This window comes from Pelodiscus sinensis, chromosome 4, assembly GCF_052426305.1.
Source record: "Pelodiscus sinensis isolate ZL-2025 chromosome 4, ASM5242630v1, whole genome shotgun sequence".
Lineage (NCBI taxonomy): Eukaryota > Metazoa > Chordata > Testudines > Trionychidae > Pelodiscus > Pelodiscus sinensis.
The window spans coordinates 581,613-607,796 of NC_143055.1; the positions used below are offsets into that span (position 1 = coordinate 581,613).

The 26,184-nt window shown below is 61.5% G+C and overlaps 2 protein-coding genes across 7 annotated transcripts in view; one reads left to right on the plus strand and one right to left on the minus strand.

The window, feature by feature from the left end:
• Positions 1 to 26,184, minus strand: part of LOC102455798 (dedicator of cytokinesis protein 2-like) — a 427,487-nt gene that overhangs the window by 142,201 nt on the left and 259,102 nt on the right. The gene's annotated exons all lie outside the window — the stretch shown is intronic.
• LOC142825635 (uncharacterized) overlaps positions 1 to 26,184 on the plus strand; it is a 66,868-nt gene that overhangs the window by 10,144 nt on the left and 30,540 nt on the right. Inside the window, exon 2 of the mRNA XM_075917671.2 lies at positions 23,440 to 25,330. Coding sequence (XP_075773786.1) covers positions 23,838 to 25,330 — 1,493 coding nt within the window. The 5' untranslated portion in view covers positions 23,440 to 23,837. The remainder of the gene's footprint in view (positions 1 to 23,439; positions 25,331 to 26,184) is intronic.

Sequence of the window (26,184 nt, forward strand, 5' to 3'; positions counted from 1 at the left end):
TAGAAGGACCATTGGTCTGACCCAGTCTGGCCATTCTGATGTTCAAATAGAGCTGAAGTGTATCTGCCCCCTGCTGTAACCCACTAGCCCCCACTCCCCGTCCAGAACACAAGAGTCCTGAGGGGGTCGGTGTCTCCACAGAGTTAGTAACACAGTGAGAATATACACTGACATGTGCAGGCTGCTCGGTTCCCTTCAGCGACTTGCCGCACGATGTCAGGACATGTTAGTGTTAGAGCTGTGTGGGTCCCATATTGATTTCATTTTCTTTCTTTTGTATGGGAATTAGATACAGTGCTCCTGTCAGCTACCTGCCATGCTGTCTGCCAAGAAAGTTTTCCAGTGCCTTGGTAGCCCCTGGATAGAGAGGTGTGTGGGGGAGGGCAGATGGAGTAGTTTTCTGCTCCCTCCCATTTGGTGCTTGGCTTGTACTGAGCATGCTCAGTAACACTGCTGAAGTCTCAATTCCGCAGTCCACCCCCCCCCCAAATCACAGCATGCACAGGTCCCCCCTGTCTGAATGGCGCTCCTGAAGCACACAGGTAATTCTGAGATGGATTCACTACAGGGTCAGGCACTGTGCAGTCAGCAGACACCTTCTCCATCCAGGGGAGGGTCAGCAGCCCTTGCTGAAGTGGTGGCTAGGAGCAGGGTTCTCTTCAGGGGGACTGCATGATGGTTGAGGGTGGGGTGCTCCTCTGGCACACATGTAAGTCCAGAATCTGGGAGCAGGAGTGGGGGAAGTGGGTACGGCTGCCGGCCTCATTTGGAGGATGGCCAATGGCGTCTCGGGGACAGCCTGGCCATAGAGACATGTTCTGGAGTGTTTCTGTCGGCTGCAGCAGGTTGGCTGTGGACAGTCGGAGGCACTCCGCATGCCGAGGTGCACACCGTTCCCAGGTTGCTGCAGCAGGTTGGCTGTGGACAGTCGGAACGCACTACTGTAGCAGGTTGGCTGTGGACAGTCGGAGGCGCTCCGCATGCCGAGGTGCACACCGTTCCCAGGTTGCTGCAGCAGGTTGGCTGTGGACAGTCGGAACGCACTGCTGTAGCAGGTTGGCTGTGGACAGTCGGAGGCGCTCCGCATGCCGAGGTGCACACCGTTCCCAGGTTGCTGCAGCAGGTTGGCTGTGGACAGTCGGAACGCACTGCTGTAGCAGGTTGGCTGTGGACAGTCGGAACGCACTGCTGTAGCAGGTTGGCTGTGGACAGTCGGAGGTGCTCCGCATGCCGAGGTGCACACCATTCCCAGGTTGCTGCAGCAGGTTGGCTGTGGACAGTCGGAGCACACTGCTGTAGCAGGTTGGCTGTGGACAGTCGGAGGTGCTCCGCATGCTGAGGTGCACACCGTTCCCAGGTTGCTGCAGCAGGTTGGCTGTGGACAGTCGGAGGCGCTCCGCATGCCGAGGTGCACACCGTTCCCAGGTTGCTGCAGCAGGTTGGCTGTGGACAGTCGGAGGCACTCCGCATGCCAAGGTACACACCGTTCCCAGGTTGCTGCAGCAGGTTGGCTGTGGACAGTCGGTGGCGCTCTGCATGCGGAGGTGCACACCCGTTCCCAGGCCAAGGCACATTGCCAGTGGTAGAGATTTTGGCTCTGCTTGTGGAAGAGTGATCCGGACAAGCAGGGCTCTGGAAGGCCGGTGCTGTTTGGGGTGTGTGAATGCCAGTCCAGGGCTCACATCAGCCCTCAGGCCACGGCCAGTTCAATTTTCCTGAGTCTGACTCTGGGAAATGGAAGCACGGGTGAGCTGCTGCAGAACTGCGCTAGGCTGGAGCGCTGGGCCCCTCCCCGGGGTCCCTTCTCTTCCTGAACAGACCCGTGGCCATTGGTGACCATCTGCCTGAGGCTGGTCCCCGAGTCTCTGGGGGATGGCCTGTGCTGGTCACTGCTACTTCTGCCTGGGAGCCAGCCACCAGGGCGGGGCACTATTTCTTGACATCTGGGGAAGGCTGCAAAGAGCTACCCCCCGACAGTGGCTAATTTGTGGATGTGGGATGCAGAACTACTTCTGCACCGATGGGAGAAATAAAAGCCTTGGCATCCAAACTGCTCCTAATTACAATCCACTTACGTGTGACCCCCCTCCTCTGCCACCAACTTCCAGTGTGGCCTTGGGCAAATTCTTTAGTCTCTCTGTACCTCAGTTCCCCATCTGTAAAATGGGGATACTAGTACTTCCCAATCTTGCCAGGGCATCTTTAGGATAAATACATACAGGCTTATGGGGTGGGGAGGGTTGTCGCTTATTCCGCAGTAATGGGGGCTGTGTAAATATCCACGTCAGATCCACAGTTGGGTTGGCTGAGCAGTGTACGGGCCTAGCCTGATACAGCCACCGCAGGTAGCATTGGAAGACAGAAGGGCAATGGAACCATGACACATGGTCGCTGCCCTGAAGAGACTTCACGCTGAGCCTGGACAAGCAATGATAACGGCCCCCATGAATGCCACAGCCCCCGCGTTCTCCAGAAGGGGAGTAGAGGGGGGTCTTAGCTAAGACCTGATGAGGAGAATTCCTAGGTTATAGAATAATGAAACTGGGAAGAGCCTGGGAAGGTCAAGTCCAGGCCCCTGGAGGGCTATAAAAGTCATTTACAGCTGTACCCGTGTAACCACTGAACCCCCAGCAGTTACGCGTCCTGCGTGCTCTGCAGCATAAAACTCATATACAGTGCGGCGCCTGCAGCGCAGTTGGCTCTCCTGGATTAGGACCAGCAGGAGCCGGCTTCCCTGGGGGCTCTTTTATACTGCAGAGCCCGTAATGAAGGGAGCCAGCGTGTCACTGATGAGCTGCTGCTTGTCAGTTAACCACAGCCATGACCCTGGTAAGATGTTAAGTACATAAGAACGGCCAGACTGGGTCAGACAAAGGTCCATCCAGCCTGATATCCTGTCTGCCGACAGTGGCCAGTGCCAGGTGCCCCCGAGGAAGGAAACACAAGTAATCCTCACGCGATCCCTCTCCTGTCACCCATTTCCAGACAAACTGAGGCTAGGGACACCATTCCTACCCAGCCTGACTAACATCCATTGACGGACCTAACCTCCATGAATCTATTTTTAACCCTATGCAAGTCCTAGTCTTCACCACATCCTCTGGCAAGGAGTTCCACAGGTTGACTGTGCGCTGAGTGAAGAAAAACTTCCTTTGGTTTGTTTTAAACCTGTTGCCTATTAATTTCATTTGATAACCCCTAGTTCTTATGTTGCGGGAATAAGTACTTAACTTTTCCTAATTCACTTTATCCACACCAATCGTGATTTTATCAACCTCTATCATATTTCCCCTTATTCTCCTTTTTTCTAAGTTGAAAAGTCCATGGTTGTGTCTAGACTGGCCAGTTTTTCCAGAAAATCAGCCGCTTTTCCGGAAAAACTTGCCAGCTGTCTATACTGGCCGCTTGAATTTCTGGAAAAGCACTGACTTCCTACTGTAAGAAATCAGGGCTTCTTGCGGAAATACTATGCTGCTCCCGTTTGGGCAAAAGTCCCTTTTGCGCAAAGCTTTTGTGCAAGAGGGCCAGTGTAGACAGCTCAGATTGGTTTTCTGCAAAAAAGCCCCGATCGCGAAAATGGCAATCGGGTTTTTTTTTGCGGAAAAGCGCGTCTAGATTGGCCATGGACGCTTTTCCACAAAAAGTGCTTTTGTCCTGCCAATCTAGACGCTCTGTTCCAAAAATGCTTTTAACGGAAAACTTTTCCATTAAAAGCATTTCCGGAAAACCATGCCAGTCTAGACGCAGCCCAAGTCTTTTTAGTCTCTCTTCATATGGGACCCATTCCAAACCATTCCAGTGGTTAACCACCCTCCCTTTTAAACAGTCATATTTTATTTCCTGTCCTAATGTCTAGCTTCAGCTTCCAGCCATTGGATCATCTCATACCTTTCTGGGTAGACTGGAAACCTGTCATCAAGTACTTGTTCCCCAGATAGGTTCCTACAGACTGGGATCCAGTCACCCCTGCACTTGGGCCTGTTGCTAGATGCAGACATTTACATGTAGCTGAACTAAAACACACACTGGCCTGTGGCTATAGCTGCCAGAATTGTTCGCATCAGGCCGGGGAGATGGGATGAACTTACAACTGAAATAGTGACGTGTCCTAGGAAGGCTGTTGGCTCCAGTGATGGGAATGGAGACTCTTTGAGTCCCAGCTGAAACAAAAGACAGGACTATGTAGCACTTTAAAGACTAACCAGATGGTTTATTAGGTGATGAGCTTTCGTGGGCCAGTGCCCGGGGATACTGCGGCGCGCACACCCAGAGTCACTGCGGAACAGCCCAGGACAGCAGAATCGCACACACACAACAAAGCAACCTGGGTGAACACCAGGACTGCAGGAGCCAACACCGGCGCCGCTGCGTTACACCCTGTCACAAAATACACTGGAGCAAGAGGACGACCGAGGACGGGGCAGGGATGTAAGCGACTGGTTGACTAACCGATAGGCAGGAGCTGATCAGCACTATTGACTACTCACATCCCTCCCACCTCCCCCACTGTGGCTCTGCAATGTTAAGAGATGCGAAGACGCCATCGCAGTGCCTGGTCCCGAGACTATTCGTCACTCTGCGTTACAAGGGAGCCAGCACGCGAGGATGGCTCAGTCCCTGCTCAGCCCACAGAGCCTTCCCCACTGCCGCTCTGGATTGGAAGGGACGCTGGCTCTAAGGCAGAGCGGCAGGGGAGAGGGGTTATGCTGGGGCCCAGTCCAAGCCACTAAGCTCTGTAACTGCTGATCCTTAGCAACTAATTGAGTAGTCGATAGATTTTTTTATTGACTACTCGATTAGGAAAGTAACTGCATTGTCACATCCTTAGACAGGGCAGGCCCATTGCTCAGTGAAGAGAGAATAACAGGAACCCTGGAAATGGCAGAGGTGCTTAATGACTCCTTTGTTCTGGTTTTCACCAAGAGGGTTGGTGGTGATGGGCTGCCTAACACAGTGAATGCCAGTGGAAATGGGGTGGGTTGAGAAGTTAAAATAGAAAAAGAACAAGTTAAAAATTACTGAGAAAAGTTAGATGTGACGAGGGCCTGATGAAATGCACCCTGCAATACTGACGGAGGAAGAGACGGTATCTGAGCCTTTCACTGTCATCTCTGAAAAGTCATGGGAGACAGGAGAGATTCCAGAAGACTGGAAAAGGGCAAATCTAGCGCCCATCTGTAAAAAGGGAAATAAGAACAACCCAGGATACTCCAGACCAGTCAGTTTAACTCTGTGCCAGGGAAGATAACGGAGCAGGTAATTAAGGAAATCATCTGAAAACACCTGGAAGGTGGCAAGGTGATAGGGAACAGCCCGCATGGATTTGTAAAGAACCAATCCTGTCAAACCAATCGGATCGCGTTCTTTGCTAGGATAACGAGTCTTGTGGCTATGGGAGAAGAGGTGGACGTGGGATATCTAGACTTCAGAAAGGCATTTGACGTGGTCTCACATGATATTATCAATAAAGTAGGCAAATACAACCTAGGTGGGACTACTCTAAGGTGGGTGCCTAACCGGCTGGAAAACCGTTCAGTTATTAACAGTTCCCAGTCCTGCTGGGAGGGCAGAACAAGTGGGGCTCCGCAGGGGTCTGCTGGGACCGGCTCTGGGCAGTCTCTTCATCAGCCGTGTAGATGATGCAGAGAGAGGATGCTTATTAAGTGTGCAGAGGGTCCCTAAGCTGCCACGCAGGAGGGATCAGTCAGTCTCCCACACACACGATGGGAAGTGGCTGTCTAGGAGGAGTCCTGCAGGAGGGATCGAGGGCCCCTTGCCAAACACTGCCACTCTAGCTGACTGAAAAGCCATCCCAGCCATGCCAAGGAGATCCAGGGACTGTAGGCGGCCATTGACAGGTGAGGTTGCTCTGAGGGCAGCCCGTATGTTCTGTGCTCCCTTGGCCTTCTGCAGCGGGAGGAGAGGGTGGGTCTCGCTGTCACTAGGGCACAGCCTCGGGGCGGGGCTGGACTCCCGCTCTGGCCGGCTCCTGCTGCTGCTCCCACCCTGCATGTCGTGGGAGCTGCCATGCGCTGCAGCCCGTGCTGTCCCTGGGGCCGGGCACGTCCCAGACTGACTAGGGCTCCGCTCGTCTTGGGCCCGGGGCTGGCTGCTGGCGTGCTGAGCAGAATGCTGACTGGGGCTGCAGGCTGGCTGCGCGTAACCGGCTGGGTAGCTGTTCGGCTATTAATGGTTCCCACTCCTGCTGGACGGGCAGAGCAAGTGGGGCTCCGCAGGGGTCTGTCCTGGGGGGGAGGTGCCAAGGCTGCAGGGTGCCTGGCAGCTCCCTCGCTGCTCGGGTTTGCTGACGCTGTGGGAGGGCTCGGGATTCCAGCTCGCTCAGCGCCTGGGAACTCCGCTTGTTCTCAGTGCCCGCTCCCTCTGGGCCACTCGGCTGAGCGGGCAGCTTGGTCCAGGGCCGGCGGTTCCGCGGAGAGCTCCCCGGAAGAGGCAGAACGGGAGCCCAGCAGGGCCAGAGGGCAGGCTGCCGGAGGCATTCCCTCCTTGGCCAGCAGGGGTGCGCCGAAGGGCTGAGGCAGGTGTGCCTGGGGCAGGGGAGTTTGCGGTTGCTGTGATCCTCGCCCTGTCAGCTGCAGCCTCGGCTGTTCACAGGGACACTAACTGGCACGCCCCAGGAGCCTGGCTCCCAGCAAAGGGGGCGGCTCAACGCTGCCTGCAGCGGCAATGCTGTCGCTCTCGGCGAGTTCTCTTCCACAGCGCCGCACTGTGCATCGGGGACAGCCGCGGGGAGCCCCAGCTGGGGCCGATGGGAGACAGGAATGGAAAGAGAGCGGGGGCGACAGGCGCTGGGGCTGGTGGGAGACAGGAATCGAAAGAGAGTGGGGGGACAGGCGCTGGTGGGAGACAGGAATGGAAAGAGAGCGGGGGCGACAGGCGCTGGGGCTGGTGGGAGACAGGAATCGAAAGAGAGCGGGGGCGACCGGCGCTGGTGGGAGACAGGAATGAAAAGAGAGCGGGGGCGACAGGCGCTGGTGGGAGACAGGAATGGAAAGAGAGCGGGGGCAACAGGCGCTGGTGGGAGACAGGAATGGAAAGAGAGCGGGGGCGACGGGCACTGGTGGGAGACAGGAATGGAAAGAGAGCGGGGGCGACAGGCGCTGGTGGGGACAGGAATGGAAAGAGAGCGGGGGCAACAGGCACTGGTGGGAGACAGGAATGGAAAGAGAGCGGGGGCGACAGGCGCTGGTGGGAGACAGGAATGGAAAGAGAGCGGGGGGACAGGCGCTGGTGGGAGACAGGGATGAAAAGAGAGCGGGGGGACAGGCGCTGGTGGGAGACAGGAATGGAAAGAGAGCGGGGGGACAGGCGCTGGTGGGAGACAGGAATGAAAAGAGAGCGGGGGCGACAGGCGCTGGTGGAAGACAGGAATGGAAAGAGAGCGGGGGGACAGGCGCTGGTGGGAGACAGGAATGAAAAGAGAGCGGGGGCGACAGGCGCTGGTGGAAGACAGGAATGGAAAGAGAGCGGGGGGACAGGCGCTGGTGGGAGACAGGAATGAAAAGAGAGCGGGGGCCACAGGCGCTGGTGGAAGACAGGAATGGAAAGAGAGCGAGGGGACAGGCGCTGGTGGGAGACAGGAATGGAAAGAGAGCGGGGGGACAGGCACTGGTGGGAGACAGGAATGAAAAGAGAGCGGGGGCGACAGGCGCTGGTGGAAGACAGGAATGGAAAGAGAGCGGGGGGACAGGCGCTTGTGGGAGACAGGAATGGAAAGAGAGCGGGGGCAACAGGCGCTGGTGGAAGACAGGAATGGAAAGAGAGCGGGGGCCACAGGCGCTGGTGGGAGACAGGAATGGAAAGAGAGCGGGGGCGACAGGCGCTGGTGGAAGACAGGAATGGAAAGAGAGCGGGGGGACAGGCGCTGGTGGAAGACAGGAATGGAAAGAGAGCGGGGGGACAGGCGCTGGTGGGAGACAGGAATGAAAAGAGAGCGGGGGCAACAGGCGCTGGTGGGAGACAGGACTGGAAAGAGAGCGGGGGGACAGGCGCTGGTGGGAGACAGGAATGGAAAGAGAGCGGGGGCCACAGGCGCTGGGGCTGGTGGGAGACAGGAATCGAAAGAGAGCGGGGGCGACAGGCGCTGGTGGGAGACAGGAATGGAAAGAGAGCGGGGGCGACAGGCGCTGGGGCTGGTGGGAGACAGGAATGGAAAGAGAGCGGGGGCGACAGGCGCTGGTGGGAGACAGGAATGGAAAGAGAGCGGGGGCGACAGGGGCTGGTGGGAGACAGGAATGGAAAGAGAGCGGGGGCCACAGGCGCTGGTGGAAGACAGGAATGGAAAGACAGCGGGGGCGACAGGGGCTGGTGGGAGACAGGAATGGAAAGAGAGCGGGGGCCACAGGCGCTGGTGGGAGACAGGAATGGAAAGAGCGGGGGCGACAGGCGCTGGTGGGAGACAGGAATGGAAAGAGAGCGGGGGCGACAGGCGCTGGTGGGAGACAGGAATGGAAAGAGAGCGGGGGCGACAGGGGCTGGTGGGAGACAGGAATGGAAAGAGAGCGGGGGCAACAGGCGCTGGTGGAAGACAGGAATGGAAAGAGAGCAGGGGCGACAGGGGCTGGTGGGAGACAGGAATGGAAAGAGAGCGGGGGCGACAGGCGCTGGTGGGAGACAGGAATGGAAAGAGAGCAGGGGCGACAGGGGCTGGTGGGAGACAGGAATGGAAAGAGAGCGGGGGCGACAGGCGCTGGTGGGAGACAGGAATGGAAAGAGAGCGGGGGCAACAGGCGCTGGTGGGAGACAGGAATGGAAAGAGAGCGGGGGCGACAGGGGCTGGTGGGAGACAGGAATGGAAAGAGAGCGGGGGCCACAGGTGCTGGTGGAAGACAGGAATGGAAAGAGAGCGGGGGCAACAGGCGCTGGTGGAAGACAGGAATGGAAAGAGAGCGGGGGCGACGGGCACTGGTGGAAGACAGGAATGGAAAGAGAGCGGGGGCGACGGGCACTGGTGGGAGACAGGAATGGAAAGAGAGCGGGGGCCACAGGCGCTGGTGGGAGACAGGAATGGAAAGAGAGCGGGGGCGACAGGCGCTGGTGGGAGACAGGAATGGAAAGAGAGCGGGGGGACAGGCGCTGGTGGGAGACAGGAATGAAAAGAGAGCGGGGGCAACAGGCGCTGGTGGGAGACAGGACTGGAAAGAGAGCGGGGGGACAGGCGCTGGTGGAAGACAGGAATGGAAAGAGAGCGGGGGCGACAGGCGCTGGGGCTGGTGGGAGACAGGAATCGAAAGAGAGCGGGGGCGACAGGCGCTGGTGGGAGACAGGAATGGAAAGAGAGCGGGGGCGACAGGCGCTGGGGCTGGTGGGAGACAGGAATGGAAAGAGAGCGGGGGCGACAGGCGCTGGTGGGAGACAGGAATGGAAAGAGAGCGGGGGCGACAGGGGCTGGTGGGAGACAGGAATGGAAAGAGAGCGGGGGCGACAAGCGCTGGTGGGAGACAGGAATGGAAAGAGAGCGGGGGCCACAGGCGCTGGTGGAAGACAGGAATGGAAAGACAGCGGGGGCGACAGGGGCTGGTGGGAGACAGGAATGGAAAGAGAGCGGGGGCCACAGGCGCTGGTGGGAGACAGGAATGGAAAGAGCGGGGGCGACAGGCGCTGGTGGGAGACAGGAATGGAAAGAGAGCAGGGGCGACAGGCGCTGGTGGGAGACAGGAATGGAAAGAGAGCGGGGGCGACAGGCGCTGGTGGGAGACAGGAATGGAAAGAGAGCGGGGGCGACAGGCGCTGGTGGGAGACAGGAATGGAAAGAGAGCGGGGGCAACAGGGGCTGGTGGAAGACAGGAATGGAAAGAGAGCGGGGGCAACAGGCGCTGGTGGAAGACAGGAATGGAAAGAGAGCAGGGGCGACAGGGGCTGGTGGGAGACAGGAATGGAAAGAGAGCGGGGGCGACAGGCGCTGGTGGGAGACAGGAATGGAAAGAGAGCAGGGGCGACAGGGGCTGGTGGGAGACAGGAATGGAAAGAGAGCGGGGGCAACAGGCGCTGGTGGGAGACAGGAATGGAAATAGAGCGGGGGCGACAGGGGCTGGTGGGAGACAGGAATGGAAAGAGAGCGGGGGCGACAGGTGCTGGTGGGAGACAGGAATGGAAAGAGAGCGGGGGCGACGGGCACTGGTGGAAGACAGGAATGGAAAGAGAGCGGGGGCGACGGGCACTGGTGGGAGACAGGAATGGAAAGAGAGCGGGGGCCACAGGCGCTGGTGGGAGACAGGAATGGAAAGAGAGCAGGGGCGACAGGCGCTGGTGGGAGACAGGAATGGAAAGAGAGCAGGGGCGACAGGCGCTGGTGGGAGACAGGAATGGAAAGAGAGCGGGGGCGACAGGCGCTGGTGGGAGACAGGAATGGAAAGAGAGCGGGGGCCACAGGCGCTGGTGGAAGACAGGAATGGAAAGAGAGCGGGGGCGACAGGCGCTGGTGGGAGACAGGAATGGAAAGAGAGCGGGGGCGACAAGCGCTGGTGGAAGACAGGAATGGAAAGAGAGCGGGGGCCATAGGCGCTGGTGGGAGACAGGAATGGAAAGAGAGCGGGGGCGACAGGCGCTGGTGGAAGACAGGAATGGAAAGAGAGCGGGGGCGACAGGCGCTGGTGGGAGACAGGAATGGAAAGAGAGCGGGGGCGACAGGGGCTGGTGGGAGACAGGAATGGAAAGAGAGCGGGGGCGACAAGCGCTGGTGGGAGACAGGAATGGAAAGAGAGCGGGGGGACAGGCGCTGGTGGAAGACAGGAATGGAAAGACAGCGGGGGCGACAGGGGCTGGTGGGAGACAGGAATGGAAAGAGAGCGGGGGCGACAGGCGCTGGTGGAAGACAGGAATGGAAAGAGAGCGGGGGCCACAGGCGCTGGTGGGAGACAGGAATGGAAAGAGAGCGGGGGCAACAGGCGCTGGTGGGAGACAGGAATGGAAAGAGAGCGGGGGCAACAGGCGCTGGTGGGAGACAGGAATGGAAAGAGAGCAGGGGCGACAGGCGCTGGTGGGAGACAGGAATGGAAAGAGAGCGGGGGCGACAGGCGCTGGTGGAAGACAGGAATGGAAAGAGAGCGGGGGCCACAGGCGCTGGTGGGAGACAGGAATGGAAAGAGAGCGGGGGCGACAGGCGCTGGTGGAAGACAGGAATGGAAAGAGAGCGGGGGCGACAGGCGCTGGTGGAAGACAGGAATGGAAAGAGAGCGGGGGCGACAGGCGCTGGTGGGAGACAGGAATGGAAAGAGAGCGGGGGCGACAGGCGCTGGTGGGAGACAGGAATGGAAAGAGAGCGGGGGCGACAGGGGCTGGTGGGAGACAGGAATGGAAAGAGAGCGGGGGCAACAGGCGCTGGTGGAAGACAGGAATGGAAAGAGAGCAGGGGCGACAGGGGCTGGTGGGAGACAGGAATGGAAAGAGAGCGGGGGCCACAGGCGCTGGTGGGAGACAGGAATGGAAAGAGAGCGGGGGCGACAGGCGCTGGTGGGAGACAGGAATGGAAAGAGAGCAGGGGCGACAGGGGCTGGTGGGAGACAGGAATGGAAAGAGAGCGGGGGCGACAGGCGCTGGTGGGAGACAGGAATGGAAAGAGAGCAGGGGCGACAGGGGCTGGTGGGAGACAGGAATGGAAAGAGAGCAGGGGCGACAGGGGCTGGTGGGAGACAGGAATGGAAAGAGAGCGGGGGCAACAGGCGCTGGTGGGAGACAGGAATGGAAAGAGAGCGGGGGCGACAGGGGCTGGTGGGAGACAGGAATGGAAAGAGAGCGGGGGCCACAGGTGCTGGTGGAAGACAGGAATGGAAAGAGAGCGGGGGCAACAGGCGCTGGTGGAAGACAGGAATGGAAAGAGAGCGGGGGCGACAGGCGCTGGTGGAAGACAGGAATGGAAAGAGAGCGGGGGCGACGGGCACTGGTGGGAGACAGGAATGGAAAGAGAGCGGGGGCCACAGGCGCTGGTGGGAGACAGGAATGGAAAGAGAGCGGGGGCCACAGGCGCTGGTGGGAGACAGGAATGGAAAGAGAGCAGGGGCGACAGGCGCTGGTGGGAGACAGGAATGGAAAGAGAGCGGGGGCCACAGGCGCTGGTGGGAGACAGGAATGGAAAGAGAGCGGGGGCGACAGGCGCTGGTGGGAGACAGGAATGGAAAGAGAGCGGGGGCGACAGGCGCTGGTGGGAGACAGGAATGGAAAGAGAGCGGGGGCGACAGGGGCTGGTGGGAGACAGGAATGGAAAGAGAGCGGGGGCGACAGGCGCTGGTGGGAGACAGGAATGGAAAGAGAGCGGGGGCCACAGGCGCTGGTGGGAGACAGGAATGGAAAGAGCGGGGGCGACAGGCGCTGGTGGGAGACAGGAATGGAAAGAGAGCGGGGGCGACAGGCGCTGGTGGGAGACAGGAATGGAAAGAGAGCGGGGGCGACAGGGGCTGGTGGGAGACAGGAATGGAAAGAGAGCGGGGGCAACAGGCGCTGGTGGAAGACAGGAATGGAAAGAGAGCAGGGGCGACAGGGGCTGGTGGGAGACAGGAATGGAAAGAGAGCGGGGGCGACAGGCGCTGGTGGGAGACAGGAATGGAAAGAGAGCAGGGGCGACAGGGGCTGGTGGGAGACAGGAATGGAAAGAGAGCGGGGGCGACAGGCGCTGGTGGGAGACAGGAATGGAAAGAGAGCGGGGGCAACAGGCGCTGGTGGGAGACAGGAATGGAAAGAGAGCGGGGGCGACAGGGGCTGGTGGGAGACAGGAATGGAAAGAGAGCGGGGGCCACAGGTGCTGGTGGAAGACAGGAATGGAAAGAGAGCGGGGGCAACAGGCGCTGGTGGAAGACAGGAATGGAAAGAGAGCGGGGGCGACGGGCACTGGTGGAAGACAGGAATGGAAAGAGAGCGGGGGCGACGGGCACTGGTGGGAGACAGGAATGGAAAGAGAGCGGGGGCCACAGGCGCTGGTGGGAGACAGGAATGGAAAGAGAGCGGGGGCGACAGGCGCTGGTGGGAGACAGGAATGGAAAGAGAGCGGGGGGACAGGCGCTGGTGGGAGACAGGAATGAAAAGAGAGCGGGGGCAACAGGCGCTGGTGGGAGACAGGACTGGAAAGAGAGCGGGGGGACAGGCGCTGGTGGAAGACAGGAATGGAAAGAGAGCGGGGGCGACAGGCGCTGGGGCTGGTGGGAGACAGGAATCGAAAGAGAGCGGGGGCGACAGGCGCTGGTGGGAGACAGGAATGGAAAGAGAGCGGGGGCGACAGGCGCTGGGGCTGGTGGGAGACAGGAATGGAAAGAGAGCGGGGGCGACAGGCGCTGGTGGGAGACAGGAATGGAAAGAGAGCGGGGGCGACAGGGGCTGGTGGGAGACAGGAATGGAAAGAGAGCGGGGGCGACAAGCGCTGGTGGGAGACAGGAATGGAAAGAGAGCGGGGGCCACAGGCGCTGGTGGAAGACAGGAATGGAAAGACAGCGGGGGCGACAGGGGCTGGTGGGAGACAGGAATGGAAAGAGAGCGGGGGCCACAGGCGCTGGTGGGAGACAGGAATGGAAAGAGCGGGGGCGACAGGCGCTGGTGGGAGACAGGAATGGAAAGAGAGCAGGGGCGACAGGCGCTGGTGGGAGACAGGAATGGAAAGAGAGCGGGGGCGACAGGCGCTGGTGGGAGACAGGAATGGAAAGAGAGCGGGGGCGACAGGCGCTGGTGGGAGACAGGAATGGAAAGAGAGCGGGGGCGACAGGGGCTGGTGGGAGACAGGAATGGAAAGAGAGCGGGGGCAACAGGCGCTGGTGGAAGACAGGAATGGAAAGAGAGCAGGGGCGACAGGGGCTGGTGGGAGACAGGAATGGAAAGAGAGCGGGGGCGACAGGCGCTGGTGGGAGACAGGAATGGAAAGAGAGCAGGGGCGACAGGGGCTGGTGGGAGACAGGAATGGAAAGAGAGCGGGGGCAACAGGCGCTGGTGGGAGACAGGAATGGAAATAGAGCGGGGGCGACAGGGGCTGGTGGGAGACAGGAATGGAAAGAGAGCGGGGGCCACAGGTGCTGGTGGAAGACAGGAATGGAAAGAGAGCGGGGGCGACGGGCACTGGTGGAAGACAGGAATGGAAAGAGAGCGGGGGCGACGGGCACTGGTGGGAGACAGGAATGGAAAGAGAGCGGGGGCCACAGGCGCTGGTGGGAGACAGGAATGGAAAGAGAGCAGGGGCGACAGGCGCTGGTGGGAGACAGGAATGGAAAGAGAGCAGGGGCGACAGGCGCTGGTGGGAGACAGGAATGGAAAGAGAGCGGGGGCGACAGGCGCTGGTGGGAGACAGGAATGGAAAGAGAGCGGGGGCCACAGGCGCTGGTGGAAGACAGGAATGGAAAGAGAGCGGGGGCGACAGGCGCTGGTGGGAGACAGGAATGGAAAGAGAGCGGGGGCGACAAGCGCTGGTGGAAGACAGGAATGGAAAGAGAGCGGGGGCCATAGGCGCTGGTGGGAGACAGGAATGGAAAGAGAGCGGGGGCGACAGGCGCTGGTGGAAGACAGGAATGGAAAGAGAGCGGGGGCGACAGGCGCTGGTGGGAGACAGGAATGGAAAGAGAGCGGGGGCGACAGGGGCTGGTGGGAGACAGGAATGGAAAGAGAGCGGGGGCGACAAGCGCTGGTGGGAGACAGGAATGGAAAGAGAGCGGGGGGACAGGCGCTGGTGGAAGACAGGAATGGAAAGACAGCGGGGGCGACAGGGGCTGGTGGGAGACAGGAATGGAAAGAGAGCGGGGGCGACAGGCGCTGGTGGAAGACAGGAATGGAAAGAGAGCGGGGGCCACAGGCGCTGGTGGGAGACAGGAATGGAAAGAGAGCGGGGGCAACAGGCGCTGGTGGGAGACAGGAATGGAAAGAGAGCGGGGGCAACAGGCGCTGGTGGGAGACAGGAATGGAAAGAGAGCAGGGGCGACAGGCGCTGGTGGGAGACAGGAATGGAAAGAGAGCGGGGGCGACAGGCGCTGGTGGAAGACAGGAATGGAAAGAGAGCGGGGGCCACAGGCGCTGGTGGGAGACAGGAATGGAAAGAGAGCGGGGGCGACAGGCGCTGGTGGAAGACAGGAATGGAAAGAGAGCGGGGGCGACAGGCGCTGGTGGAAGACAGGAATGGAAAGAGAGCGGGGGCGACAGGCGCTGGTGGGAGACAGGAATGGAAAGAGAGCGGGGGCGACAGGCGCTGGTGGGAGACAGGAATGGAAAGAGAGCGGGGGCGACAGGGGCTGGTGGGAGACAGGAATGGAAAGAGAGCGGGGGCAACAGGCGCTGGTGGAAGACAGGAATGGAAAGAGAGCAGGGGCGACAGGGGCTGGTGGGAGACAGGAATGGAAAGAGAGCGGGGGCCACAGGCGCTGGTGGGAGACAGGAATGGAAAGAGAGCGGGGGCGACAGGCGCTGGTGGGAGACAGGAATGGAAAGAGAGCAGGGGCGACAGGGGCTGGTGGGAGACAGGAATGGAAAGAGAGCGGGGGCGACAGGCGCTGGTGGGAGACAGGAATGGAAAGAGAGCAGGGGCGACAGGGGCTGGTGGGAGACAGGAATGGAAAGAGAGCAGGGGCGACAGGGGCTGGTGGGAGACAGGAATGGAAAGAGAGCGGGGGCAACAGGCGCTGGTGGGAGACAGGAATGGAAAGAGAGCGGGGGCGACAGGGGCTGGTGGGAGACAGGAATGGAAAGAGAGCGGGGGCCACAGGTGCTGGTGGAAGACAGGAATGGAAAGAGAGCGGGGGCAACAGGCGCTGGTGGAAGACAGGAATGGAAAGAGAGCGGGGGCGACAGGCGCTGGTGGAAGACAGGAATGGAAAGAGAGCGGGGGCGACGGGCACTGGTGGGAGACAGGAATGGAAAGAGAGCGGGGGCCACAGGCGCTGGTGGGAGACAGGAATGGAAAGAGAGCAGGGGCGACAGGCGCTGGTGGGAGACAGGAATGGAAAGAGAGCGGGGGCCACAGGCGCTGGTGGGAGACAGGAATGGAAAGAGAGCGGGGGCCACAGGCGCTGGTGGGAGACAGGAATGGAAAGAGAGCAGGGGCGACAGGCGCTGGTGGGAGACAGGAATGGAAAGAGAGCGGGGGCCACAGGCGCTGGTGGGAGACAGGAATGGAAAGAGAGCGGGGGCGACAGGCGCTGGTGGGAGACAGGAATGGAAAGAGAGCGGGGGCGACAGGCGCTGGTGGAAGACAGGAATGGAAAGAGAGCGGGGGCGACAAGCGCTGGTGGGAGACAGGAATGGAAAGAGAGCGGGGGCGACAGGCGCTGGTGGGAGACAGGAATGGAAAGAGAGCGGGGGCGACAGGCGCTGGTGGAAGACAGGAATGGAAAGAGAGCGGGGGCGACAGGCGCTGGTGGAAGACAGGAATGGAAAGAGAGCGGAGGCGACAGGCGCTGGTGGAAGACAGGAATGGAAAGAGAGCGGGGGCGACAGGCGCTGGTGGAAGACAGGAATGGAAAGAGAGCGGGGGCGACAGGCGCTGGTGGGAGACAGGAATGGAAAGAGAGCGGGGGCGACAGGCGCTGGTGGGAGACAGGAATGGAAAGAGAGCGGGGGCCACAGGCGCTGGTGGGAGACAGGAATGGAAAGAGAGCGGGGGCGACAGGCGCTGGTGGGAGACAGGAATGGAAAGAGAGCAGGGGCGACCGGCGCTGGTGGGAGACAGGAATGGAAAGAGAGCGGGGGCGACAGGCGCTGGTGGGAGACAGGAATGGAAAGAGAGCAGGGGCGACAGGCGCTGGTGGGAGACAGGAATGGAAAGAGAGCGGGGGCCACAGGTGCTGGTGGAAGACAGGAATGGAAAGAGAGCGGGGGCCACAGGCGCTGTTGGGAGACAGGAATGGAAAGAGAGCGGGGGCCACAGGCGCTGGTGGGAGACAGGAATGGAAAGAGAGCGGGGGGACAGGCGCTGGTGGGAGACAGGAATGGAAAGAGAGCGGGGGCGACAGGCGCTGGTGGAAGACAGGAATGGAAAGAGAGCGGGGGCGACAGGCGCTGGTGGGAGACAGGAATGGAAAGAGAGCGGGGGCGACAGGCGCTGGTGGGAGACAGGAATGGAAAGAGAGCGGGGGCGACAGGCGCTGGTGGGAGACAGGAATGGAAAGAGAGCGGGGGCCACAGGCGCTGGTGGGAGACAGGAATGGAAAGAGAGCGGGGGCCACAGGTGCTGGTGGAAGACAGGAATGGAAAGAGAGCGGGGGCGACGGGCACTGGTGGGAGACAGGAATGGAAAGAGAGCGGGGGCGACAGGCGCTGGTGGGAGAGAGGAATGGAAAGAGAGCGGGGGCCACAGGCGCTGGTGGGAGACAGGAATGGAAAGAGAGCGGGGGCGACAGGCGCTGGTGGGAGACAGGAATGGAAAGAGAGCGGGGGCGACAGGGGCTGGTGGGAGACAGGAATGGAAAGAGAGCAGGGGCGACAGGCGCTGGTGGGAGACAGGAATGGAAAGAGAGCGGGGGCGACAGGCGCTGGTGGGAGACAGGAATGGAAAGAGAGCGGGGGCGACAGGCGCTGGTGGGAGACAGGAATGGAAAGAGAGCGGGGGCGACAGGCGCTGGTGGGAGAGAGGAATGGAAAGAGAGCGGGGGCCACAGGCGCTGGTGGGAGACAGGAATGGAAAGAGAGCGGGGGCGACAGGGGCTGGTGGGAGACAGGAATGGAAAGAGAGCAGGGGCGACAGGCGCTGGTGGGAGACAGGAATGGAAAGAGAGCGGGGGCGACAGGGGCTGGTGGGAGACAGGAATGGAAAGAGAGCGGGGGCGACAGGCGCTGGTGGGAGACAGGAATGGAAAGAGAGCGGGGGCGACAAGCGCTGGTGGGAGACAGGAATGGAAAGAGAGCGGGGGCCACAGGCGCTGGTGGAAGACAGGAATGGAAAGACAGCGGGGGCGACAGGGGCTGGTGGGAGACAGGAATGGAAAGAGAGCGGGGGCCACAGGCGCTGGTGGGAGACAGGAATGGAAAGAGCGGGGGCGACAGGCGCTGGTGGGAGACAGGAATGGAAAGAGAGCAGGGGCAACAGGCGCTGGTGGGAGACAGGAATGGAAAGAGAGCGGGGGCGACAGGGGCTGGTGGGAGACAGGAATGGAAAGAGAGCGGGGGCAACAGGCGCTGGTGGAAGACAGGAATGGAAAGAGAGCAGGGGCGACAGGGGCTGGTGGGAGACAGGAATGGAAAGAGAGCGGGGGCGACAGGCGCTGGTGGGAGACAGGAATGGAAAGAGAGCAGGGGCGACAGGGGCTGGTGGGAGACAGGAATGGAAAGAGAGCGGGGGCAACAGGCGCTGGTGGGAGACAGGAATGGAAAGAGAGCGGGGGCGACAGGGGCTGGTGGGAGACAGGAATGGAAAGAGAGCGGGGGCCACAGGCGCTGGTGGAAGACAGGAATGGAAAGAGAGCGGGGGCAACAGGCGCTGGTGGAAGACAGGAATGGAAAGAGAGCGGGGGCGACGGGCACTGGTGGAAGACAGGAATGGAAAGAGAGCGGGGGCGACGGGCACTGGTGGGAGACAGGAATGGAAAGAGAGCGGGGGCCACAGGCGCTGGTGGGAGACAGGAATGGAAAGAGAGCAGGGGCGACAGGCGCTGGTGGGAGACAGGAATGGAAAGAGAGCAGGGGCGACAGGCGCTGGTGGGAGACAGGAATGGAAAGAGAGCGGGGGCGACAGGCGCTGGTGGGAGACAGGAATGGAAAGAGAGCGGGGGCCACAGGCGCTGGTGGAAGACAGGAATGGAAAGAGAGCAGGGGCGACAGGCGCTGGTGGGAGACAGGAATGGAAAGAGAGCGGGGGCGACAAGCGCTGGTGGAAGACAGGAATGGAAAGAGAGCGGGGGCGACAGGCGCTGGTGGAAGACAGGAATGGAAAGAGAGCGGGGGCGACAGGCGCTGGTGGAAGACAGGAATGGAAAGAGAGCGGGGGCGACAGGCGCTGGTGGGAGACAGGAATGGAAAGAGAGCGGGGGCGACAGGCGCTGGTGGGAGACAGGAATGGAAAGAGAGCGGGGGCGACAGGCGCTGGTGGGAGACAGGAATGGAAAGAGAGCGGGGGCGACAGGGGCTGGTGGGAGACAGGAATGGAAAGAGAGCGGGGGCGACAAGCGCTGGTGGGAGACAGGAATGGAAAGAGAGCGGGGGCCACAGGCGCTGGTGGAAGACAGGAATGGAAAGACAGCGGGGGCGACAGGGGCTGGTGGGAGACAGGAATGGAAAGAGAGCGGGGGCCACAGGCGCTGGTGGGAGACAGGAATGGAAAGAGAGCGGGGGCGACAGGCGCTGGTGGGAGACAGGAATGGAAAGAGAGCGGGGGCGACAGGCGCTGGTGGGAGACAGGAATGGAAAGAGAGCGGGGGCGACAGGGGCTGGTGGGAGACAGGAATGGAAAGAGAGCGGGGGCAACAGGCGCTGGTGGAAGACAGGAATGGAGGGTATGTCTACACTACCCCGCTAGTTCGAACTAGCGGGGTAATGTATGCATACCGCACTTGCTAATGAAGCCCGGGATTTGAATTTCCCGGGCTTCATTAGCATAAGCGGGGAGCCGCCATTTTTAAATCCCCGCTGCTTCGAACCCCGTGTAGCGCGGCTACACGGGGCTCGAACTAGGTAGTTCGGACTAGGGTCCTATTCCGAACTACCGGTACTCCTCGTGAAACGAGGTGTACCGGTAGTTCGGAATAGGCACCCTAGTCCGAACTACCTAGTTCGAGCCCCGTGTAGCCGCGCTACACGGGGTTCGAAGCAGCGGGGATTTAAAAATGGCGGCTCCCCGCTTATGCTAATGAAGCCCGGGAAATTCAAATCCCGGGCTTCATTAGCAAGTGCGGTATGCATACATTACCCTCCTAGTTCGAACTAGGAGGGTAGTGTAGACATACCCGGAAAGAGAGCAGGGGCGACAGGGGCTGGTGGGAGACAGGAATGGAAAGAGAGCGGGGGCGACAGGCGCTGGTGGGAGACAGGAATGGAAAGAGAGCAGGGGCGACAGGGGCTGGTGGGAGACAGGAATGGAAAGAGAGCGGGGGCAACAGGCGCTGGTGGGAGACAGGAATGGAAAGAGAGCGGGGGCGACAGGGGCTGGTGGGAGACAGGAATGGAAAGAGAGCGGGGGCCACAGGTGCTGGTGGAAGACAGGAATGGAAAGAGAGCGGGGGCAACAGGCGCTGGTGGAAGACAGGAATGGAAAGAGAGCGGGGGCGACAGGCGCTGGTGGAAGACAGGAATGGAAAGAGAGCGGGGGCGACGGGCACTGGTGGGAGACAGGAATGGAAAGAGAGCGGGGGCCACAGGCGCTGGTGGGAGACAGGAATGGAAAGAGAGCGGGGGCCACAGGGGCTGGTGGGAGACAGGAATGGAAAGAGAGCAGGGGCGACAGGCGCTGGTGGGTGACAGGAATGGAAAGAGAGCGGGGGCGACAGGCGCTGGTGGGAGACAGGAATGGAAAGAGAGCGGGGGCGACAGGCGCTGGTGGGAGACAGGAATGGAAAGAGAGCGGGGGCCACAGGCGCTGGTGGAAGACAGGAATGGAAAGAGAGCGGGGGCGACAGGCGCTGGTGGAAGACAGGAATGGAAAGAGAGCGGGGGCGACAAGCGCTGGTGGGAGACAGGAATGGAAAGAGAGCGGGGGCGACCGGCGCTGGTGGGAGACAGGAATGGAAAGAGAGCGGGGGCGACGGGCACTGGTGGGAGACAGGAATGGAAAGAGAGCGGGGGCGACAGGCGCTGGTGGGAGACAGGAATGGAAAGAGAGCGGGGGCGACAGGCGCTGGTGGAAGACAGGAATGGAAAGAGAGCGGGGGCGACAGGCGCTGGTGGGAGACAGGAATGGAAAGAGAGCGGGGGCGACAGGCGCTGGTGGGAGACAGGAATGGAAAGAGAGCAGGGGCGACAGGCGCTGGTGGGAGACAGGAATGGAAAGAGAGCGGGGGCGACAGGCGCTGGTGGGAGACAGGAATGGAAAGAGAGCGGGGGCGACAGGCGCTGGTGGGAGACAGGAATGGAAAGAGAGCGGGGGCGACAGGCGCTGGTGGGAGACAGGAATGGAAAGAGAGCGGGGGCGACAGGCGCTGGTGGGAGACAGGAATGGAAAGAGAGCGGGGGCGACGGGCACTGGTGGGAGACAGGAATGGAAAGAGAGCGGGGGCGACGGGCGCTGGTGGGAGACAGGAATGGAAAGAGAGCGGGGGCGACGGGCACTGGTGGAAGACAGGAATGGAAAGAGAGCGGGGCGACGGGCACTGGTGGGAGACAGGAATGGAAAGAGAGCAGGGGCGACAGGCGCTGGTTGAAGACAGGAATGGAAAGAGAGCGGGGGCGACCGGCGCTGGTGGGAGACAGGAATGGAAAGAGAGCGGGGGCGACAGGCGCTGGTGGGAGACAGGAATGGAAAGAGAGCAGGGGCGACAGGCGCTGGTGGGAGACAGGAATGGAAAGAGAGCGGGGGCGACAGGCGCTGGTGGGAGACAGGAATGGAAAGAGAGCGGGGGCGACAGGCGCTGGTGGAAGACAGGAATGGAAAGAGAGCGGGGGCGACAGGCGCTGGTGGAAGACAGGAATGGAAAGAGAGCGGGGGCGACAGGCGCTGGTGGAAGACAGGAATGGAAAGAGAGCGGGGGCGACAGGCGCTGGTGGGAGACAGGAATGGAAAGAGAGAAGGGGCGACAGGCGCTGGTGGAAGACAGGAATGGAAAGAGAGCGGGGGCAACAGGCGCTGGTGGGAGACAGGAATGGAAAGAGAGCGGGGGCGACCGGCGCTGGTGGGAGACAGGAATGGAAAGAGAGCGGGGGCGACAGGCGCTGGTGGGAGACAGGAATGGAAAGAGAGCGGGGGCGACAGGCGCTGGTGGGAGACAGGAATGGAAAGAGAGCGGGGGCGACAGGCGCTGGTGGGAGACAGGAATGGAAAGAGAGCGGGGGCGACAGGCGCTGGTGGGAGACAGGAATGGAAAGAGAGCGGGGGCGACAGGCGCTGGTGGGAGACAGGAATGGAAAGAGAGCGGGGGCGACAGGCGCTGGTGGGAGACAGGAATGGAAAGAGAGCGGGGGCGACAGGCGCTGGTGGGAGACAGGAATGGAAAGAGAGCGGGGGCGACGGGCACTGGTGGAAGACAGGAATGGAAAGAGAGCGGGGGCGAAAGGCGCTGGGGCTGGTGGGAGACAGGAATGGAAAGAGAGCGGGGGCGAAAGGCGCTGGGGCTGGTGGGAGACAGGAATGGAAAGAGAGCGGGGGCGAAAGGCGCTGGGGCTGGTGGGAGACAGGAATGGAGAGCTGGGGCGACCGGCGGGAGACAGGAATGGAGAGCGGGGGCGACTGTCTCCCATCGGCTCTCCATTCCTGTCTCCCATTGGCCCCAGCGCCTGTCGCCCCCATTCTCTTTCCATTCCTGTCTCCCAGTGGCCCCAGCGCCTGTCGCCCCCGCTCTCTTTCCATTCCTGTCTCCCACCGGCCCCAGCGCCTGTCGCCCCCGTTCTCTTTCCATTCCTGTCTCCCACCGGCCCCAGCGCCTGTCGCCCCCGCTCTCTTTCCATTCCTGTCTCCCAGTGGCCTCAGCGCCTGTCGCCCCCGCTCTCTTTCCATTCCTGTCTTCCACCGGCCCCAGCGCCTGTCGCCCCCGTTCTCTTTCCATTCCTGTCTCCCACCGGCCCCAGCGCCTGTCACCCCCGTTCTCTTTCCATTCCTATCGCCCACCGGCCCCAGCGCCTGTCGCCCCCGTTCTCTTTCCATTCCTATCTCCCACCGGCCCCAGCGCCTGTCGCCCCCGTTCTCTTTCCATTCCTATCTCCCACCGGCCCCAGCGCCTGTCGCCCCCGTTCTCTTTCCATTCCTATCTCCCACCGTCCGCAGCGCCTGTCGCCCCCGCTCTCCACTCCTGTCGCAGGGGCTGGACGCCTTGCACTCCACGCAGTCTCATGCAGGGCGGCGCGGTGCCCGCAGGCTGCCTCTCTGTGTTCAAGAGGGGCCCAGCCACAGCCCTCGGGCTGGAGCTGAGCTGCCAGTGCTGCTGCCAGTGGGCGGGGAGAAGGGCCCTGCCTCGGGGCTGATGCACGTTCTCGGTGGCCCATTCAGTATTTTTAGTGCGAGGCGACTTTCTGCCCTGCGGGGAGCCAGGACCCCACCCACCACTGCCCATGTGCAGCTGGCTCCCTGGCACAGCCGGTCTCCCTGCACAGAGCCGGGTGTACTAGCCCCCGCGTGGCCGAGCTATTCTGAAGTCTCTGGCTCGGGGGAGCTGTGACTCGGGCGTTTCCCCGAGGGCGCCGTCTCCCTTCTTGAAGAGGCAGCGCCGGAGATCAGAGCTCGTCTCTCTGGGCTGTGATCTGGAGGCCGTGCTCAGACACAGAGCGCGAGGCCCGAGAGGGGCCGTGTGCTGGGATCGCCTGGCCTTGGGAGGGAAGGGGAGCGGAGACGGATGCGCTGCCACTCCCAGGCTGGCTCCTTGCTCACGCGTCTCTCTTTGTCTGCAGGTCCAAGGGCGTGCCGGGGCCATGAGCCAGGACGGGGCCTGCTGCCATCCTGCCCCCAGGGGGCCAGCCCTGGGGGTGACTAAGAAGCAAAAGGAAAGGCAGCCAGGAGAATGGGCTGCAGGCCGGGCTCAGGGCTAGCCATGGCCAGCAGTGCTCGTGCGCGCTGGCAGAAGCTGTAGGGCGAAGGCCAGAAGGCACGGTGGGGCCAGGATGCTGAGAAGCCTCCCCATTGGACGTCCCGGCAGTAAGCCCCACGGGCAGCGGCGCTGGCCAAGCCCTGGGCGGCCGTCGGCAGGGGGCCCCGGCGGGGACATGATCCTGCGGCCAGGTCCTGCAGGGCGCCCAGCTGCAGGCCGGAAGAGCAGAAGCGCGGTGCCAGGGGCCTGAGGCAGGGCGGGATGGTCAGCAAGGAGACCAGCCCCCGCCTGGCTCGCAGCAGTGACGGCCACCAGGAGCAAGCCAGGACCGTGCGCTCAGTGCTGCTCAACCGCGACTCACCCAGCAGCGAGCCCCGCCCCCGCCGCCTGCGCCTCCGCCCCCAGCAGGTGCGCTTCAAGGACCTGGTGGATGGCGCCCTCCCGGAGCCAGCAGCCACCCCTGACACCAGCACCCCATGTGCCTCCCCGCCCCCCAGCGACTCCCCGGAGCGGCTGGCCAACTGTGCCTCGGACACCCAGCGCTGCTGGCCCCAGGCCAGGCCCATCACCGAGTGTCTGAGCACGGCCATTCAGACGTCCCCCAGCCTCCAGAAGCAGCTCCCAGCCCCCCGCTTCTGCAGCAAGAGCCCCAGAGCCTTGGCCCAGGAGCCCGGCAGGAGCGAGGCACATCGCACCTGTGCCAGAGCCAGCAGGGAGCTCGCCAGCCTTTGTGCACACAACCTCCTCCCTACCTCCCCCCTCGCCCCACACACCAGCAGAGAGGGGCAGCCAGGCCCCAAGCCAAACGCCACTTCGTGCCATGGGCTGCCTCCTTGCCCACCGTATCCAGGGCCCATCAGGTGCACTGCTGCCAACTATACCTCCCAGCGCCCAGGCTGCGCCCCGGGGCCCAGCTCCTCTCAGCCCCCTCTGCCTCCCAGGAACTGCGGGAGCCCCACGGACGGCCCCGGCCCCCTGCGCCCTCCCTCTGTGCCATGTGGGCCGCCAGGGCCACCCGCAGAGCCACGGCCTCTGAGCAGGAGCCAGTCTGAGCAGGCCCTGCCATCCCAGCCTGCTCCTACCAGCCAGCAGCACCTTGTGCTGGCAGGCAGCCTGGGGCTCAGCCCGCCAGCCCCGGGGCCCTCCCAGCAGCGCTCCTGGTGCAGCTCCAGCTGCCTGCCTTCACACCACAGCCCCAGCACAGTCCTGCCACCACCGAGCCAGGCCAGCTCTACAGCCACTCAGCTGGAGAAGACGTCAGCCTCCCTCAACCACCAAGCTCCCAGCAGCAGGCAGGCCAAGCCGGGGGCTGCAGGTCCCAGCGGCTGCAGCCGGCTAATGGCCACCCAGACCAGGCATGGCCGCATGGGCTTGGAAGAGCCTCCGCCACCGATCTCCACATCCAGTCTGAGGCCCCCCCCAACGACACAGCAACTCACCCGCACTCCTGGGGCCCCCTGGAGCAGCGAGCCGCTCGGAGAGCCCTGTCTGACGGCCAAGCAGCAGGAGACTCTGCACCAGGTTCAAGACCTTCTGCAGCTGGTGGCTGCAGCCAAAGGGCAAGTGGGTTTGTCCAAGGGGGATGAGCATTTCCTAGCATCTCAGGGACACGTGGGTGTGCGGCCCAGGGAAATGGGAGATCTCCAGTCACAGCTGCAGTCCCTGGAAGGGGTGCTGGAGACCAGCCAACAAACCATCAAGGTGCTGCTGGATGTCATCCAAGACCTGGAGAAGAAGGAGGCCCAGCGGGATGGGTGAGCAGGCAGGGGGCAGGCGGGCTGCTGGGGCGGGGTGCAGTGGGGAGGGGAGAAGCCAGGATCCACAGACTTGGCTCAATAGTCAAATGAGAGATCAGAGGAGGAAAAGGTAACACTGCTCCAGGGAACGTAGACCTGCTGTCCAAACAGCATGGCCCAATGCCCGCTCGCTGACCCCTACCCCACCTGTCCATGGTGCGCCTGCCCCCACACGCCTTCCCTCAGTCCTCCCATCCCACGCCAACACACACCTAGCCCCCACATGGCCAAAGGGGCACTCAAAGACGGTACAGTCATTGTGGAGAAGCTCAAGGAATTCTTTGCTTCGGTCTTCACAGCTGAGGAGACGAGGGAAATTCGCAAACCCGAGCCATTCTTTTTTGGTCACAAATCTGAGGAATTGTCCCAGACTGAGGTGTCATTAGAGGAGGTTTTGGCATTCACCCAAGAGTTCTGAGAGAACTCCCATGGGCTGTGTCTACATCTTAAAATCAGGAATCAGGGATCTTCCAGAAAAGGCTTTATTTTCCGAAAGAACCCGTCTAGACTGGCGCTTTTCTCCGGCAAAGCCCCGAGCCGGAAAAAAGTGGCAGCCATGTTCATGCAAATGCCGCGGGGGATATTTAAATCCCCCGCGGAATTTGCAATTCCGACTTGTCTCATTAGCATCCCTTTTACGGAAAAGGGTGCCAGTGTAGACACAGCCATGGGAAATTGCTGAACTATTAACTGTGGTTTGTAACCTGTCTTTTAAATCAGCTTCCGTACCTAATGATTCAAAGATAGCTAACGTGACACTAATATTTAAAAAGGGCTCTAGAGGCGATCCTGGCAATTACAGACCGGTAAGT